Source organism: Platalea leucorodia (assembly GCF_965183815.1).
Source record: "Platalea leucorodia genome assembly, chromosome: Z".
Taxonomy (NCBI): Eukaryota; Metazoa; Chordata; class Aves; order Pelecaniformes; family Threskiornithidae; genus Platalea; species Platalea leucorodia.
Window position 1 is genome coordinate 50,542,139 of NC_138858.1, and position 17,907 is coordinate 50,560,045.

The window sequence follows — 17,907 nt, forward strand, 5'->3', positions numbered from 1 at the left end:
ATCCAATAAAATGAAACAATGTGACTTTCTACTAACCTGGGTGGAGGAAGACATTTTTCTTCTTTCTCCAGATAGCGGGCCTGAGTTAACGCAATACCACTATTCATGCACTACAAATAAAGAAAATACAGCAGTTGTCAATCTGGGAACTTCTGATGGCATGTCCTTTTGATCCCCAAATACATATAACTAACTTTTATGAGTTTGGTGTCAGGATAACTGTAAGTTCTTTCCCAAATAGAGGTTTTGAAGGTTGCGCAAAATCATCTCTTAATTTTTCATACAGCATAAGCACATAAAACAGGTTAGAGTGTAGCTTCTTCAGCTTTCATATCCAAGTAATAAGACAAAAATGCTGTATTAAGTAGGCTATTAAGTCATATTTAAGTGTATTTTCAAGGAAATCAACTTCAGAGTTTTTTTGTTGTGTAGTCTTGTTTACCTGCCACCTGAAATATAAAACTTCCTCATCAACCTTCATTTCGTTCATGTGGGAAAAAGAGATCCAGTGTGTATTGAAGATGGAAAAACATGAGATTCTTCACACAAAAAAGCAAGTTCATGGACTCGAACGAGCAAAATTACAGAAAGCTAGACCTCAGATGGTTAAAATACATCACCAGAACTCTATTCAAATGATAGCCTTTATTCTTATGAACATCATAAAAGTTTTATAAGCAACAGTTTTATATGCAAATTTAACTTGAGTTTTGAAGTACATAACAGGAAATAATTATCTTCTGAAGTAAAAGGTCTAATATATTTTTTTATCCAGTGCTACAGACCTAAACATCTGCAGCAAGAAATGATTAGAAGATGGTCTTTAATATAGCCCTACAGTCAGCAAAGAAACTGAGTTCCTGCAAGACATTCCAACAAGTTACCGAACAAGCCTCCCTACCCACATGCACTTCATGTATTATTCACATTCAAAGGCAATGATATATTTTAATTGCTATGGGGACACTTACATAATCCACAACTCTTTTGAGTAACTTCACATCATTTTCTCGAGATCCACAGCTCTCTTCCAACTGTAGGTGCAATGCTGGAGAAAAAGATTCTCCCACTACTTTTAAGCCAGAAATCCTAAAACAAATAAAAAGCCTTTAATGTACCTCCTACTTGAACACGTGTTAAAGTTCTAGATAGTGTTTCCCCTTTCTAGGTGGTAAGTGAGAAGAGAAGGATATTTCACTTTACTAATACTAATGCAGACAAAACATACGTGCATTTCAGCTTACAATAGGTAAAGATAACAAAACTTATCAAGTGAATGTCCTTCCTGAGGAGTTTACTAAATATAGTTTCAACAAGTCTGTGTAAACAGTAGGACGCCTCCTTTTGCAAAAAGGATTAATGATTCAAAAATTTTGAAATTACCCTTATGAAAATATAGGGGAAATGTTAGCATTAGGCTTGTATGTTGCTGATAAAAGCACAGTTAGCTAAGTCAAGTCTTTGGAGTCTATATTAAGAAAATAAATAATAATAAATCTTTTTACCCACTTATGTGTTAAGAAGAAACAAGATTTTTTTGGGGGGGGAAGACTTCTGATTTCAAATTGTTTCCTGTAGAAAATCTTTACAACATCATCTGTCACTTAGTCAGAAGCTCCTCTAAAGCTAGTTATATTACTAGAATTGCTCCCACATCTCTATGTAGGGACAGTTGTTAATCGGTTTCCTACAATTTGATTGAATGACTGACATTTGGTTGTAAAAAAATGATTGATGTTTGATTCTCATTGTCCTGACACATCATATCATCGTATTCAGGACTGAGTTATTCCCTTCCAAAAAACTGTATCCAATACCCAAGCAAGACCTCTGGTCTCCAAAATTAACAGGTCCCATAAACGCATGTCTACCATCAGCGGTAACTTTGATGAGCTTGGCTCACACACGTCATAAGTTTATACCCTTGTTTTCAATAAGTTTTCTACTTTTACAAAGTTCAAGACCAAGTCAGAGCAGGAGAGATGTTAAATCCATCCACACCAGAACTGTAGCCTATAGGAGAGAGAACGGGCACTACAAACACACTGAATCAAGCATAACCTTGAAAAAATAAAATTATATTCTAGCATGAAAAGCATCTTGCATTATATCTACAATGCTATTTCAATTCACAGTCCATTCCAGAAAGACATATCAAACTGATATTCTTCTTCAGCCACAAAACCGCAAACATTCTGGTGTCATTCACCTACCCTTGCAAACTAACCAAACACAGGTGATTTCTTTAATAAGCAAGCACACACACTGCATTTATCTTACTACTGCACACATATCTAGGGATCTGGGATACAGCGTTTGGTAACAAAGGACAAGGAAAAGCAGTCCAAGGTCCAGCTACAAGGTAGAAAGACAATACACAGTATAGCTGTATAACATATCCATTCTTATTTATGCTCCCTAGGAGTGACTTGACTTCTAAGAAGTATCGTTCTGCAAGTAGAGATGACAGTAGGAGTCAGAGTTTCACTGTAATTTAAACCTATTTGCTGGAGAACAGAGTTTAAGACAAGCTACTAAACCAATTAGGTTTTGTTTAGAGAGATGCAGTATTAGCTTCTAGTTATAAAAGACACATAATTCTTTAATTGAAATAGATAATCATAAACTGCCCCCCTCCAAAGAGTAAATGAGAGAAGACGAGTAGGAAGCAAGCTTTGTATCACTTCCATTCAAACTGAGTCTTTGCCTGAACAACATGCTTTGTATTTGCTATATACTTACTCATAAAGGCTGCTTACAAGTTTCAAACTTAATTTTGATCTTAAAACTTTTTCTCTCAGTCACAGCTGTCGTAAACTGAACTACATAATTCACCTTACCCAACTATTTGAAGAAACCCAGGAGTTTAACATGAGGTCTTCCAATACCAATACTTTAACTTTCATGTAAAGTATTAACTATGTTTTTCTGAGCCTCTGCCAAATTAAGATTCAACAAGTATTTGAGAATCCAATGCATGCACACTGTAACTTTCCTGAAATCAGAATTCACTTTCCTAAGAAATGCTGGGGAAGTTTCAAACAAAAATGTACAACTTCCACACAAATAAAGAGAAGTCTGAAAGACCTGATTTTGAAGTAAGAAAGGAACAAAACTAGCCTCCTGAACTCCAGTCCTCCTTTTAAGGCTAGTAAATTAGTAAATTAAATATGCCCTGGACTGTTTTCTGGGCCTGTGGTGCATGAATATAGAACAACTCACATGCATACTTTCAAAATTTGAGTCTCCACATTAGAGTGGCCACATCCAAACTGACTACCAGGAACCGCTCCTTGCTCATGCCAACTCTTGAACTGTATCCAGGAGTCCTTTCAAAGAGTGCTGCTTGGCCTGGGCCAAACCCATGCCACAGATCACTCCAACAATTTGACAGAGTAAACAATCAAGATCCGGTGCCCAGGAATGCTTCCTGACATTAACGTACCAGTATGGTTGTAGCCTTGGGGAGCTCCCTCCTCACAGCTCTCTGCACCCCAGCTACAAGGCTGGGCTGCAGAACTGAGTGGCAGGACCAGGCTCTTGGCTGTAGGGAACCCCGCGTAGCTGGGCTGCCCTGAACACCATAAACATTTCTGCCAGTTCTGCTAACAGAAAACTAGAATGAGATCTCATTGAAAAAATGTCAAGTTTCTCTGGAAGGGAAAATCTTTAAAAATAAATCTGCTTTTCCCCAATGAAAACTTGCTTTATTGGAAAATTCCCAGCCAGGTGTAGGACATGCAATAAGTATTGAACTATTTAAGGGATACTACCTACTTCTGTCATGCTTTTTAAAAAAAAACCTACAGAATTCTGTCCCGTCCATCCTGTCTCCCTGCAACAGAGCTTCTTCATTTCTATTTACTAAGACAGTAGATATTTTTAAATACATGACAGAAATCTACTTTATCTAAGAATGTTAAGAAAGTTAAGAATATTCCTGATTTGTGTTAATCACTCCATCTCTAACTGCATTTCCTTATGCTTTATAAACTGCCATAGACAATAAGAAAGTAGTTCTATGCAGGATTCAGAAGAATTCTTCCATTTCTTCCACAAACCAGCACCTGGCTTGTACCCAGAACAAGAATAAACACCAGTCATTCCTCTAGCTTACAACACTATGGTTTCTTCCCCCACCATAGTCCATATAAAGATCAACATCTTGTTGGAACGCTTATCATGCACTGGTCCTTATATATCAAGTCCCAGATTTCGTGGGTTAGTTACCCTTTGGCTAAAAGAAAGATTTCCTTTACTTTTAATTTGTTCCTCTCACTGTATTTGCTCTATTATGAGAAAGGAGAAAAGCTGTGTATACTTTCCCACTTTCTCTGTGTGCAGCTCTACCACCATTTTATGCTCTCTTTTAAATCAAGTTAGTTCCACTCTATCATAGCAAGAGCACCATAAAGAACTGGAGTCAACCAGCAGCCATGGTTAGGCAGGGAAGATGTGATTTAACATCACAGCGTTAAAAAAAAGCTTTTTCTGAAAACTTTGCCTTCTCTTTGAGCCATCACACACTTTTTCTAGTGTGGTTATTAACTAAAAAAAACAAAACACACCGGACCCTGCAAATATTACTTCAAATCTTCTCTCTGATATTGCTTTATGCAATTGTTAAGACAGTTTTCCTGCTACAGCGCTGCCCAATTCCCTGGTGTTGTTAAATCTTTCAAGTTCTTTCCCAGTATGACCTAGAAGAACTATTCCCTTTGCAATTTTTTTGGACCTCTATATTACCACACTGTTTTCCATAAGTCAAAAATACAAAAGTCCCATTACAGACACCCAGGCATTTTGCCTGCTTGTTGATTTGTGACTACACGAATCACCGAATTTAAGTGAAAAAGTAGAATCAGTCACAGCATAGAAAAGTACCAGCCATGGCTTATTCGATTCTGTTTTGCAGTGAATATTAACAAGTGAAAGGTTGATAATTTTTCCTTACAATTTTTTTTCCTGTATTTTAAACGTATTTATAATTATCACCTAAAAATGACAGATAGAGAAGAAGAATACAATTATTCTCCTTTTAGCTCAATCATAACATTCTATTTCTAGCAAAGAAAAGATGTTAACAGTTTTCAAGTTACTCTAAAATTTTAATTTCAAGCATAGAAGCATCTGGGTATCTTTGACCTGAAAGCCTATGCATTTTAAACCTGTGTTGAAACAGAACACAACCAAAGGAGAGAAGGATTACTTGTTGGTGGGATTATTTCAAAGAAGTTGAATGTAGCTAAAGTTCTAACATAAAACATTGGCTAAGCAGGAAACTACTTATTTCAAATAACAAGCAACTCGCACTGAATAACTAAGTGACTAATACTACAAAAAAAAAAAATCAGCTAGTATAATCAATCATGCATTACAGATTTTGTGTGTGTTTAAATGTTATTAATGTCTGTGATACGTAGCAGAAAACCATTGAAGAAAATGAATTGTAAAATAGCAGCTAACATCTATTCTGCACATTAAACAGTCATTGAATAGTCACAGTAATTTCTATATTTTTTAGTATCAAAACCTGCCAGGAGAAAAAGCAATTACTCAGTATAGCCATCTTTTAAAACAGGATAGTGTTAGGAAATTTTAAACAGAATCGTTATTTTTCTGAGAAATTCTAGCAATTTTCTATGTGCCTCCAGAATAACAAATACTTCTATTACTATTTAACATTCAAGTCTCATATGTAAGAACAATATTATATTAAAGGTGATTGCAAGGTGCAGTGAGTTGTCTCAAAGAGTATCTGCTGAGCTACACCCCAAATGCCTTTACTTAAGACATTTTTTTTCAAAATGCTTATCAACATTTCATACCATTGAAAGCTATCACACTCTCCTGAAGACTTAAATGTGCAAGGGCTTGCAAACGTCCTCACTAGTATTAAGGTGTATTCTCATTTCAATACCCATAAAGGAATTTTAAAAACTTGTACTCGTTTTAGTAGCATAACAGAGACAGTTGGAAAAGGATGACCTTCTTCCTTTAATACATACATAATTTAGTGTACATATCCCAGTCTATGCATCTGTAAAACCAGAAATAGATTTGGGCAAGGAGAGTTCTTTAATGTTGACATTATAAAGGCATGGTCAAATCAACAACAGCAAAAAAACCAACCAACCAAACAAAAAACCACACTTACCCCTGTAAAGCTTTGTGAATGCGTTCACATTTAGCCCGGAGAATCTGAAAAATGTCTACACACACATAGAAAAAGAAAAAAAAGGAAAAGGAAAAGGCTTAGATATCCTGTTTCGAATATATATTTCTGTAAGTCTAAGATTTCAAAAAAAGCATTTGGAAGGAAAACTAAGATATACATATATATATATTGAAGTCTTTTCACTACTCTTCATAATGTTCCTGATTCCCATTTCTGCCAGGAAATGACAGGCTTTTAAGATCTGACAAATGCATTACTTCCTTTTATCTCATTACTCCAGCTGCATTGGTTCATGATCATATGGAAAGGATGACACAAACACTTGGTAATGGGATTAAAATAGCAGGTCCAACTTATTTATATCTATAAAATATCTAAAGCCATGCAGACTCTGCTCCTTGATCCTTTCACCAACTGACTGCAGATTCTTAAACAGGAAACTTTTGACTCCTGGATCTGCAAACCTTGGTTCTTTTTCTTGGTAAAGGTTGACCCTCCACTACAGCTAACAGTCCCATAACTTACTCTTAATTTTTTCTCACTTTTGTTTAACTTCTGAGGACTAGGCGTGGGCTACCCAGTATTTTATATTCATTTGTGATAAATTAAATACTGCATCTCTCTGCAGATGTCCTCCAATCTGTTGATGCTAATGAAGGTTAAAAACAAATACACACAGATATGGCCAATTTTGTCCTTCTCATATGCCTCTCACCCACCCCCTGGGAAAAAAACAAAACAAAACAAAACAAAACCAAACTTTCTTAGGTTCTAGCAACAACGGCAATTCTCTGACTCCTAGAGCAGAAATTCCTGCCTGCCAACTTTATCCAAATGTCCTGTACTTGGTCCTGCCAAAACTGCAGGTGTTTGCACCACGATCATTCCTGAGATTCTTGCCTGGATGCTTGATTGGAGAAGAAAAAAAAATTAAGTGGTGCATGTGGAAAGGAAAGGGTTGTTCAGTCATGAGGAAATATATTCCCATTTGTTTCTCTATAACCTTCCCTTCCTCCATGTGTCTTGAAGGAATTTGTTTTCAAGGAGGAAGCATATCACTAGTCTATAAAGCAGAATAATAATTTCTTATTTGCTTAGTGATAACCATCTCTGTCTCTCCTAGCCTCAACTAAATTGCTTATTTTTCAGCTGGAAGAAGTAAAGGGGAGGAAACACTGAAGAAGAAAAGCAGGACGGGAAATTAGATGAAGAAAAAAAATCATGCATGTAAAATTAATTAGCTTAAAAAGAGAGACAACTTAAAAGAGTAAAAGCGTGAGGAATCAAAGTAGGGAGAAGAATGAGTTATTAGTTTTGGGTGAAGAAAGATTGAAGAGTAAGATTTTCCTGAATTAAGTACCTGGATTATCTTCCATAATATTCAGAGCCTCAATAGCAGCAGCAGCTAACAAAGGAGGTAGGGATGCAGAAAAGCAGTAGCCTTGACCAGACAATCGCTGGGCGGGGGTGGAGGGGGGCAGGGAGAAAAAAGAAAAAAAAAAATTTGTTTATAGTGGTATAGACAATGTTTTAAATGTTAATTCACATATATTTAAACAACCTCTCCTCCACACTTACAGGTTCACAGAAAAATTTAAAAGTAGGCCTTCAATTTATCTACAATATTTCATAGAACCAGACAGTTTCTGTATGGAATCAAATGTTGCGTAACAATTTATATCATAACACTCCTTGCAAATTGATATTAGTAACTATCGTTTCTAAGTAACTAATCCTGCCGCACCATATAGAAATGAGACCTGGCTTACCTGATGGTCAATAATAAAAGATCTCCCACAGCAAAATCCTCCAATAGAAGCCAGTGAATTTTCCATGTTTGCACTAATAAGGTCTATATCATCAATCTGCCAGTTAAATTAACAAGTTATTAAGAGATGCTTTTGATTACATCAAGACTATTTATAATATAAATCTATTAAAGATCTATCTTGTTTCATATTATCATGAATACTAGAGAAGACCCACCAAACTATCACATATTAAAATGAAGCTACAATTGAAATAACAATTTTAAACAATACAAAGGGACTTTAGAAATCGAGATTTATGGATCTGTAGATAATTTACATAGGAACACTCTTTTCCACATATTGTGGAGAATGTGAAGAACACAATGTGAGAAACACAAAGAGAAAAAACAAATTATATAGATACTGGTGACAATTCCTCAAAGCACTTGGTGTGACAGTGTCCTTTAAGAACGCAAGTAGTCCCACTGCCGTCAGCAGGAGTTAGAATGTGATTAAAAATGAGCATAAGGCTAGTTAAATCAGTCTGAAACTCAGAGACACAAATGTCTTATTTCACTTGTTAGTTGCAAACATAATTTTTGCCAAGCTCTGTAATGCACGCTGATGACCACTGCTACAAATTCCCATTCGAACAGTCATAACTGAAAGATTATGCTTGTAAACGAATTTAACATAAACGCCAATTAATCAGATGGTACTTGGCAAGCATCACAGTAGCACTGTTTGTTTCCTTTTCTAAAGCTGTTTAACATTCATTTTCTCTTTTCCACGTTTGTTATTACGACACTTAAAGTGAAAACAATAGGAGATAGCGGAAGACAGAATGAATTCTCAGAATTTGATACTTCACTTCCAAGATGAACTCAGACACTGCCAGAATGTAGTGAAAGATACTCCACACTAAGACACTGGCAAGGAAAAGAGCACTTCTTCCTTGCCCAGCTCAGGTGGCTGTGGCAGCAAACAACCACAAGCATACCATTTTGCATTTCCAAAGTATTCCTCAGCTGAATAAACAGCACAAAAGGTAGACTCCTGGAAAAATAGTTTGGCTTAATCTGCCGGTAAAGTAGTAAGACAACATCTTTGAAAGGACCATCAAAAGCTTTATCATATTTTTCCCCACTGGCATAAAAGGCCATAGAGCAAAGTAGGCTGGCTATACACTGAGAAGATTTTTCTGACTTACCCCAGCCCTCAAATATTTCTTTGTAAGCATGACACTTTTAAGTGTATGCAGCTGGAAAATACTGCAATCATCTCACTAACTGTCCAAAAAAAGCATAAAATTATGCATTGTAAAAATTCTTTTGTTATCTTCCTCACTAAAGGTAAGTAAAATAATTTCAAGCACGTGAAAGAACAGTGCCAAGACCCGAATGCTTTAAGACTGAAAGAAAAGCATGTTTAAATTTCTATCGTACACTGCTAAACATTGTTAATGACATAGGTTTAAGAAATCAATTGTGCCATTTGGTCCTATACAGGTCTTTTGTTCACAACAAAACTCACAAAAAAGGCACTTACATTTATTCCAAAGTGTTCAGTAATTCCTCTTCCATGTTCTCCAAGGACTCCAAATGAAAGGCTCTCCTCCAAAAAGATTCTAACTTTGTATTTATACTTCAATTTTATCTAAAACAGAGCAAATGATATAAAATACAAGTCAAGCCCATCAGAATTTGGTAACAAAATGCATGGGGGAGATGATGTAAAGACAGACAAGTACAGTATCCTGAATACTGCAAAAATGTCAGCTCTAGAGCTGTGTTCTGCCATCAGGACATTTTAAAAGCCTTCAAGACTAGAGTAAATTTCATAAATGTTCACGTATCAAAAAAAAATTTTTTTTTTTTAAATAGGCTATCAAGTACTTTCAAGATCATGCATTTTCACAGCATTTATTCCCTTACCTACTAGAATATAGCCTGCCCAAAAAGCCAATTTATGCTGAATAGCAAATGTTTTCCTTGGAGTCACTGTTTATGACAGCTGTGTGACAGTTTCTTTGAAACTTCGGTGGTTTTTTTTAGATATAACTTAGTTTAATGATTTAGTATTATACAGCATAGCTGAAAATACAGTACATTTTCCAGGTTAAAAACTAAGACCATAACCAGATATTCATTTGCAAGTCTCATTACATATAGCTTCAGAATCCTAATCCTAATCAGAAGTTTCAAAACAATGTAAGATTTGGGATCATGATTTCATGAACATTTGAGAAAGCAAGAAGTAAACAAAAAAACCTGCATGCAGAGCTTTTTCATGTAGGCTTAACTATATGATACTATTATTTCATTAGCCACATGTTTTCATATGCAGAGTTTAAAAGGCAAACTGAAACCACTTACCAATTCTGGAAGAGGGCAAACATCTCCTGTGTTCATATACAATCCTTCTACTACAATAAATCTTCGAGTTACACGGGCCTTGCGAGGATTCTTCAGAGAAAGATATGGTTTCAGTTCATATCAATTGTTACTAACAAGCGAAGCTCTGAAGATTTTTTGATAGGGAAGGACAGCAATGGGAATGGAAGGAAGATAATGTCTCTTTTTCAAGTAAGCTTTTACTTTAGTTTAAACTTAGTATTAATCATTCATAACAAAAGCTGAAATGCTTATTGAACTAGTTGTTCTTTATTTTGTAATAATTTTAAAGCTTTTAACTCTTACGCAAGATTTAAGATGCCTTGTTTTGCCACAAATCATAACCAATCCATTTGAACTTTATGAGTAAAATACAAACAATACAACTACAGAACAAATACTACAAATCTTGATCTCTATTATATTCATCATTACTCTGAGCATTTAGAAGGCTTTTCAACAAGTGGTTTGTGCACCAGGATTCTCAATGCAGCACAAAACTCTCACAAGTAGTGTCTTCATAAAACACAATCCAAAAGTATTCATAACATTTAAGTTACAATCTCTTTGTCTGATCTCTGGACAATACAGGCCGTAAGAACATCCTGCATTGGTTTCTGTTTAAACTTCAATAGTATGATTTGAGTTTTGTTTTTTTAAAATGCCATTCCCCTGGTATTTACTTCAAACCTTATTGATATCTTCTGATCAAGGACATTAAATCATGCTTCTTACCTTTCTCAGTTCTTGTAAAAGGATTTAGAGAACATCTATTTGACTTTTCTGAATGGTAGGCACCAAAACTGGGCACAGTCCACTCCACAAGCTGGACCAACTCTAGTGGCAACATCTACACCTTCCTAGTCAGTGTGTCTTAGTTATACACAGATGGTCTATATTAAGCTCTTGGCCACCAACTTTATGTTCACGTTCAGCTAATTACATTGAGAAACTTTAACTGTGTAGCTAAATCAAAGCACTCTGCTCTAACAAACCAAATGTGTTACACAAATTGCATCACTAGTCTGTGAACCACATCTTAAAAACTCATGTAAAGATTATCTGATAAAATGCATTTTCCATTAAGGTATGTTAACTAGTATGTTGTCTATAAATTTGCTATCAATCAGATCCATTACTGATTTAGACTGATGTTAAGATGATTGGATTATAATTATGCAGTTTATCTACTTTATTTTTTCTATGTGTTAGCATAAAATCAGCTTTCTGCCAATTGCCTGTAACTTTCCAGCATTGTGTGAACAAGGCACATAATGGTGACAGCTCTTCAGCTAATTCTTTTAAAATTCATTTAACCAAGTTATCTGTACTTGCTGATCCTGATTTTAGTAGCTGCTTTTGGACACCCTTTTGTATTACTGCCAGAATGAGAAGCAAACCATCAAACTGACCCAAATTTTTCAAGAGAGAGAACATCTTGAGAGCTGAGTGCAAGATAGGGAAAGAGTCTAAGAAAAAAAAGAAAACAAAAACCAAGAGAATCATGTTGATTCTATAAATTAAAGGGTTAGGACTAGCCGCTTTTGTTTTGATTTTACAGTGTGGCATTTGAACTGATAATTAACTTGTGTTATTTATTAGGTAAACGCAATTATACAAATTCTAAAAGAACAAAAAAAGCTCTGTAATACTATTTCAAAAAACCGAAATAATCTCACACTTCAGTCATCTGCCCATAAAGATATTGCCCCACTATTAATGCCTGTGAACTCGCTTCCAGTGGTTATGCAGACAAATGCAAATAAATACATTTTAAAAAAAAATTCAATCTTAATTACATAAGCAACATCAACGGCTCAACAGAGATTTATGAAAAAAAAGCAACTGCCTATAAGCATTGCACCCATTCAATTACACAACCTAGTAAAAAAATGTGGGGGAGGTGGCACAAAAGAGTACAAATATTTCTTCAAAGGAATGGTACCTTTTGATCTTCAGTCTCTTGTTCTTTCAACAGTCGTTCAAGGTCAGCCATATCATTATGCTTAAATAACTTGATGTTACTACGAGATGCTTGTAATCCCTTCTGAATAGCAAAGCAGGCAGCTTCATCTCTGTAAATACAGCAAGCCCTTCTAAGTTTGCACTCGGTTTAACAATTATTCAAAGAAAGCTGGCTATTAGGACTGTCCTGCTTTTGAGCAGATATTTGTACTTAGGTGTAGTTAAAACCAGATTTATTAAAGCATCGTATATTTTATTTACATTTTGAAAACTCGTTTCCAAAGCCTCTCAACTTTCCTATGCACTATAGCCACTAAAACCAAGCCAACAGTTTCTTTTCTTGAAGTGTACACTGGTCCTTGTGTTTGTACGTGACAGCAATTTATTTGAGCACAGCATTCCGTGTACAATACCATGGTAATCATCCCAGAAACCTCTCACTCCATTTGCTCTGGGTCTTAGAAAAAAGGTGCAAAGATGTGCCTGTAACATTTATAATGGTCCTCCAAGTATTCAAAACCTGCTTTCTAATATCCTTTGGGAATTAATATCTCAGTGTTCAAAGAACTATCCGCCATTTTAAAGTGCTGGAAAAGCAAATCTCTGAGCATGATGGGGTATGCAATTTCACAGCTGCTTAAGTCAAGTAATCTTTTAAAAGTGGCAACTAAATCAAACCTTCTGCGCATGCTAAATGCAGTAATTTCAACCAAGTTGCTTTTAAATATAGTGAGATCTTTTGTCAGTGAGAAGCTGAAATAGTACAACATAGCTAAATCCAGGATACACTGGCATCCTGAACAGTGTACACAATCCTGGTCGTTCGTCTCAAAAAACCTGATCTGGAAAATGTTCAAAGACGACCAAAAAACACTATCAAAGTTATGACGGAACTTCTGTAAAAGAAATCAAATAGGCTGCAAGCCTTACACTTAGAGAAAAGAGCACCGAAGAAAGATTTTGACAGACAATACAAAAGTGTCAGTGTATTGTGGCCTAATCCCAGCAGACAGCTAAGTCCCACCCACATAGCCACTCCCTCACTCCCCCGATGGAGAAGATGCATCAGTTCACAGTCTAAAAATCAAATGCATCAATTAAAATTAGTAGGTGTTATATTCAAAACAGGTATTTCTTCATATTTTTTCATAAAAGGTTCAAGTTAAACTGTGAAATTACATGTTATAGAAGCATTGTGGATATTAAAGATTTACAAAGGTACTAAAGGAATAGGAAGGCTTAAGAAAAATCCATCAACTACTACTAAATCCAAACCCTCCTCTTTGGCTCAGAAAGTTTTGAGTATTGTTACATTATTTCTCCTGGTTTTTTACTCTTCTCTAGTCAAATTAAGACTGGCTGCTCTCAGGGACCAAATACTGGGCTTGCTGAATCCTTAGTTGCATAGCTGTTCTTGCGTTATTTTAATATGTACCAATATTTATCCAACTAATCCATTGCAAATATGCATGAGGGGAACAACTGTCCTGCAAGAAAGGTGAAAAGCCAGCAGTAAACAGGAGAAAAGCAAATATGACCATACAGTTTCTTAGGAAGAAAACCTGGTATTAGACTTTGTTAGTTAGTTCTTGTTAAGTTAGTTCTTGTTAGTTCTTGCATGCACAAGTTTGCAGTTGTTTTTGGTTTTGTTTTGTTTTTTTCAGTTGAGTGCCCAAGTCTTCTTTTCCGTGATAAAAGCAGAAACTGAGTTGGAGTATTCAGCAAAGAAAAGGCATTTGAGCTTCGTACAACAAAATACTTAATCAAAACCAGCATTATTTTCTAAATGGTTAACTTAATATGATTCACAATAATTAAAAAGAAAAATTGAAAGGAAAACTCTTTAATCTGAAATTTCCCAAGTAGAAAACAATACTTACACAAACACAATGTCCCCTCTTTTTGAATATGCAGGAATAGCACTGGCAATTGTTGCAAATCCATATGAGTATATAATGGCTTCCTCTGTCCTCATGAATTTTGCTAGTCGTTCTTCTAATTCTAAGTGCACATCTATTTGAGAGAAAAATTGAAAAGATCTTAGATAGTTTACTTCTTTTCATATCAGAAAGCCTATCATCGCTTTTAGCCATCATCTAATTGAAGCAAATAGAATGTTTATTCATAGGAAGAGTGTTACAACAAATAACTTCCCCAAAACCAGCTGCAACCAATCCAGCCTTACTTAAACTGACAAGTTACCCAATATTAATCAGAAGCTTTGATAGATCTGAAAATATTTATGTAATATGGTTCTCTCATGTTCTTATGCAATGGTAATTAAAATCTACTTGTGATTAGACCACAAGTAAATGATGCAGCGTTCCTGGACTGTGACTGGGGAGCACAGTTATCACAGTCAGCCAACGAACAGCTATGTAAATGATAGCAATTAATGAGGTCCTGTTGGCAGACTGTCAGTTCTTCCAAGCTGATTCTGCCACTGCATATAGCACAGCTATCATTAAAACAGAAAACTGCTCTTGTCAGGCTGCAATCGCATACCGGCTCCTGAATGCAGTTCAGCCAATTGAAAAGGTCACCATCTCCATGCCAGAGATTACTCACCCTTAAGACAAATTGACACAATTACACACACAAGCATTTCCCAAACTAATTTGGTCAAAGTGACCCATGTTAGAAACAAAACACCACTAAATGAAAAGATTAAGAAGGGTAAAATCATGTAGTGAGTGGGTTGTTGCTGCAGAAAGGTGACCACAGCATTAAGTATTCTGCCTAAGCAAAATAACCTGTATCAGACAAACTGTTATTTTAATTGTGTAACTCTCTTGCCACTACCTGCTTCTGCTAGCAAATGTTAGTCAGAGAACTATGCCTTTTATCAACTGGAAATAAACAGGATTAAAGGGCAAATAGGGGTCCTTAATGTGTGACTTGGAAGATCACTATTGGCCAAACATTACCTTTTTGCCATTATTGAAAATTCATTGAAACTAAAATCAAATGAGGCAACATCAGTTGAAAATACAGGTTCTTCAACAGCCTATGAGGCACGATTATGTCGATGTTGCTGTCTCCAGCCAGCTACCAACAGCAAGGGTGCAGGAAGAAAAGGCTTTGTAAAAATCTTAACTTTGCCATACTAAACAAGTATCTGGCATAACCTTTTCCCCAAAAGGGCACATCAAGCCAATTCATATATTTATACAATAAAAGCAAAAGCTATATCTTCAAACAACAGCCTCCCAATCACAGTCAAGAGCAATTTCATCCATAAACTGCAAACTATGAATCTTCAACAATCCTTCCCTAACATTTACCTGAGCATCAAAACATGGAATAGAAAGGAATTCTTTTATTTGGTTTTCTGCTGGTTTTAAACGGAAACAAAAAGTTTAATCACTTATTATTTGAAAGTTTTCTTTTGCTATCACTTTGATCCAGCTGTATCAGATATACCAAACATTAGGAGAAACCTAGAACAGCCTTTCTTCTCCAAAGTCTTCAGAAGGAAGGATACTGATTGGGGTTATCTAATCTACTTTCTGATAGAGATTTTAAGTAGTCCTTTTTCAGAATCTTTGTATCTTTTTCTTTACTGTTACATGGACTTCAGCACCAATGACACAATCTCCAGTCAGGCTTCAAAACAGAATGGATGAATTTTGATTCAATTATTGAACAAAAAGCCCAAGAAAGATCTTTTTCTGGCAGCAAGCACCCAAACAAAGAGGTTGGCCACATGGCACTTAAAACATGCAATATAAACAACATTCAGCCAAAAATATTCCTTCTTGAAGCCCTGCCCGTAGAGAATAACAAATTAGGGGAAACAAGGATTGAACTACTACTTTGAGTGCCCAGCTATTGATACCTAATGGGGAAAAATGTTTTGTTTGAGTGTAGAAGACCACCTACATGCTTAAACTAAAAAAACGGAAAAGATCATGAGACCATCACAGTTAAAAATGAAAACCTGCACATTTCTCACTGAGCTTTACTCAGCAACAACCACCACTACACTGAGCAAAGGCTAGGTAAAAACAGCGCACAAAAGAAATACTTTTAGCAATAACGATTTAATGAATATAATCAGATTTGTGTTAAGGAAAAGAAATTTTACAAGCCTCGTAGATTTTGCCAAGGCCAAGAACATTTAAGCTCAGAATGACATACAGCATACACAAATCCCTATTACATAAGGGAATGAATGCTTTGTATAATTGTGAGCTTGAAAAGCTTAAGGTAGTATTAATTAAGGCTTCACTACCATTCCACCATTACAAAACCAGAATACTATCTGACTCTCCTATGTTTTATTGCAATGATTTGCTTTAGTCGGGTTACATCACTTGATTAGCCTAGCTTAAGTGAAAGCTGCAAACACTACCTAGAGTACATTTGCACAGAGGAAGATATGATTGGAACAGCTTTCTATATAATTAGGAAACCTTAATAAAGCTATTACTGTCAACAACTGCTATGAAGTGCCAGTTTAGTGCCTAGCATGTGCTCGCATGCAAGTCAAAAGCAGAACTGAGACTAAATCCCACATTATCTTTTATATATTTTATCGGGTAGCCAGTCCTGATCTTCACAGTAGTACTGAAATTGTGGCTACTAGGCAATCAACAGTAGCCTTAAAAAAACCCCACCACCAAAATGTGATACACCCCTCAGCTGTCATTACGGAGAAAATAACCATAAAGATTCAGTTATGTGTGAATATTCTAGTATTTCAAGCTTTTCATAGGATAAAGGCATGGATGCAGTTTTCAGGGATACAGCACAAAGCAAAAATGTCTTAATAGGGACTCGCTAAATCTACGAAATCCCTTCAAACAGGCAGAGATATGAAGAATCAAGTCTCCATTCAAAATAACTTATAACATGATATCTGCGTTTCCAAATAAAGAGATCTGTAATATTGATATGAAATATCAGCCCCTAAGAGGGGATAATTCTGAGGGACAACAATTGACAATCATCAATTAAATCCTATATAGTTAAGTAAGAGGACAGTACATAGTTCCGGACCCAACATGACTCATCTACCAAAGTCAAGCACATGAAAAATTGTGTGAAAAGTTTGAAGCATACAACATTACTGATGTAAGAAGCATTTCCTATCAGAGATTCATAATCCTGCAATACTCAAATGTTTAAAGTCAAGGGAAAATGAGAAGACAGTTTGGGATCCAACAAGAAAGGAGGTTGTAGCGAGGTGGGGGTCGGTCTTTTCTCCCTAGCAACGAGTGACAGGACAAGAGGAAACGGCCTCAAGCTGCGCCAGGGGAGGTTTAGGTTGGATATTAGGAAAAACTTCTTCACCGAAAGGGTGGTCAAGCATTGGAACAGGCTGCCCAGGGAAGTGGTTGAGTCTCTATCCCTAGAGGTATTTAATGAATGGACAGATGTGGTGCTCGAGGACATGGTATAGCGATGGACTTGGCAGTGATAGGTTAACGGTTAGACTCGATGATCTTAAGGGTCTTTTCCAACCTTCACGATTCTATGATTCTATGAAGAACAGCAGGTGTTTGTCTCAAATTTTAAATCAATTCTCCATTACTTTATCTGTAAAAGATGATATCTCAAACAGGTGAGCATAACATCATTTCTTCACTAGTCATGCCATGCAGCAATACCACAGTTT

At 36.0% G+C, this 17,907-nt stretch overlaps 1 protein-coding gene across 1 annotated transcript in view; it reads right to left on the reverse strand.

Annotated features, from left to right (window-relative positions):
- The window catches only part of SPTLC1 (serine palmitoyltransferase long chain base subunit 1), a 38,453-nt gene that overhangs the window by 4,188 nt on the left and 16,358 nt on the right, over window positions 1-17,907 (reverse strand). Inside the window, exons 6-14 of the mRNA XM_082335523.1 lie at window positions 14,168-14,300; window positions 12,268-12,397; window positions 10,305-10,394; window positions 9,478-9,585; window positions 7,948-8,043; window positions 7,539-7,635; window positions 6,158-6,212; window positions 972-1,089; window positions 37-110 (exon numbers count right to left, since the gene is read on the reverse strand). Coding sequence (XP_082191649.1) covers window positions 37-110; window positions 972-1,089; window positions 6,158-6,212; window positions 7,539-7,635; window positions 7,948-8,043; window positions 9,478-9,585; window positions 10,305-10,394; window positions 12,268-12,397; window positions 14,168-14,300 — 901 coding nt within the window. The remainder of the gene's footprint in view (window positions 1-36; window positions 111-971; window positions 1,090-6,157; window positions 6,213-7,538; window positions 7,636-7,947; window positions 8,044-9,477; window positions 9,586-10,304; window positions 10,395-12,267; window positions 12,398-14,167; window positions 14,301-17,907) is intronic.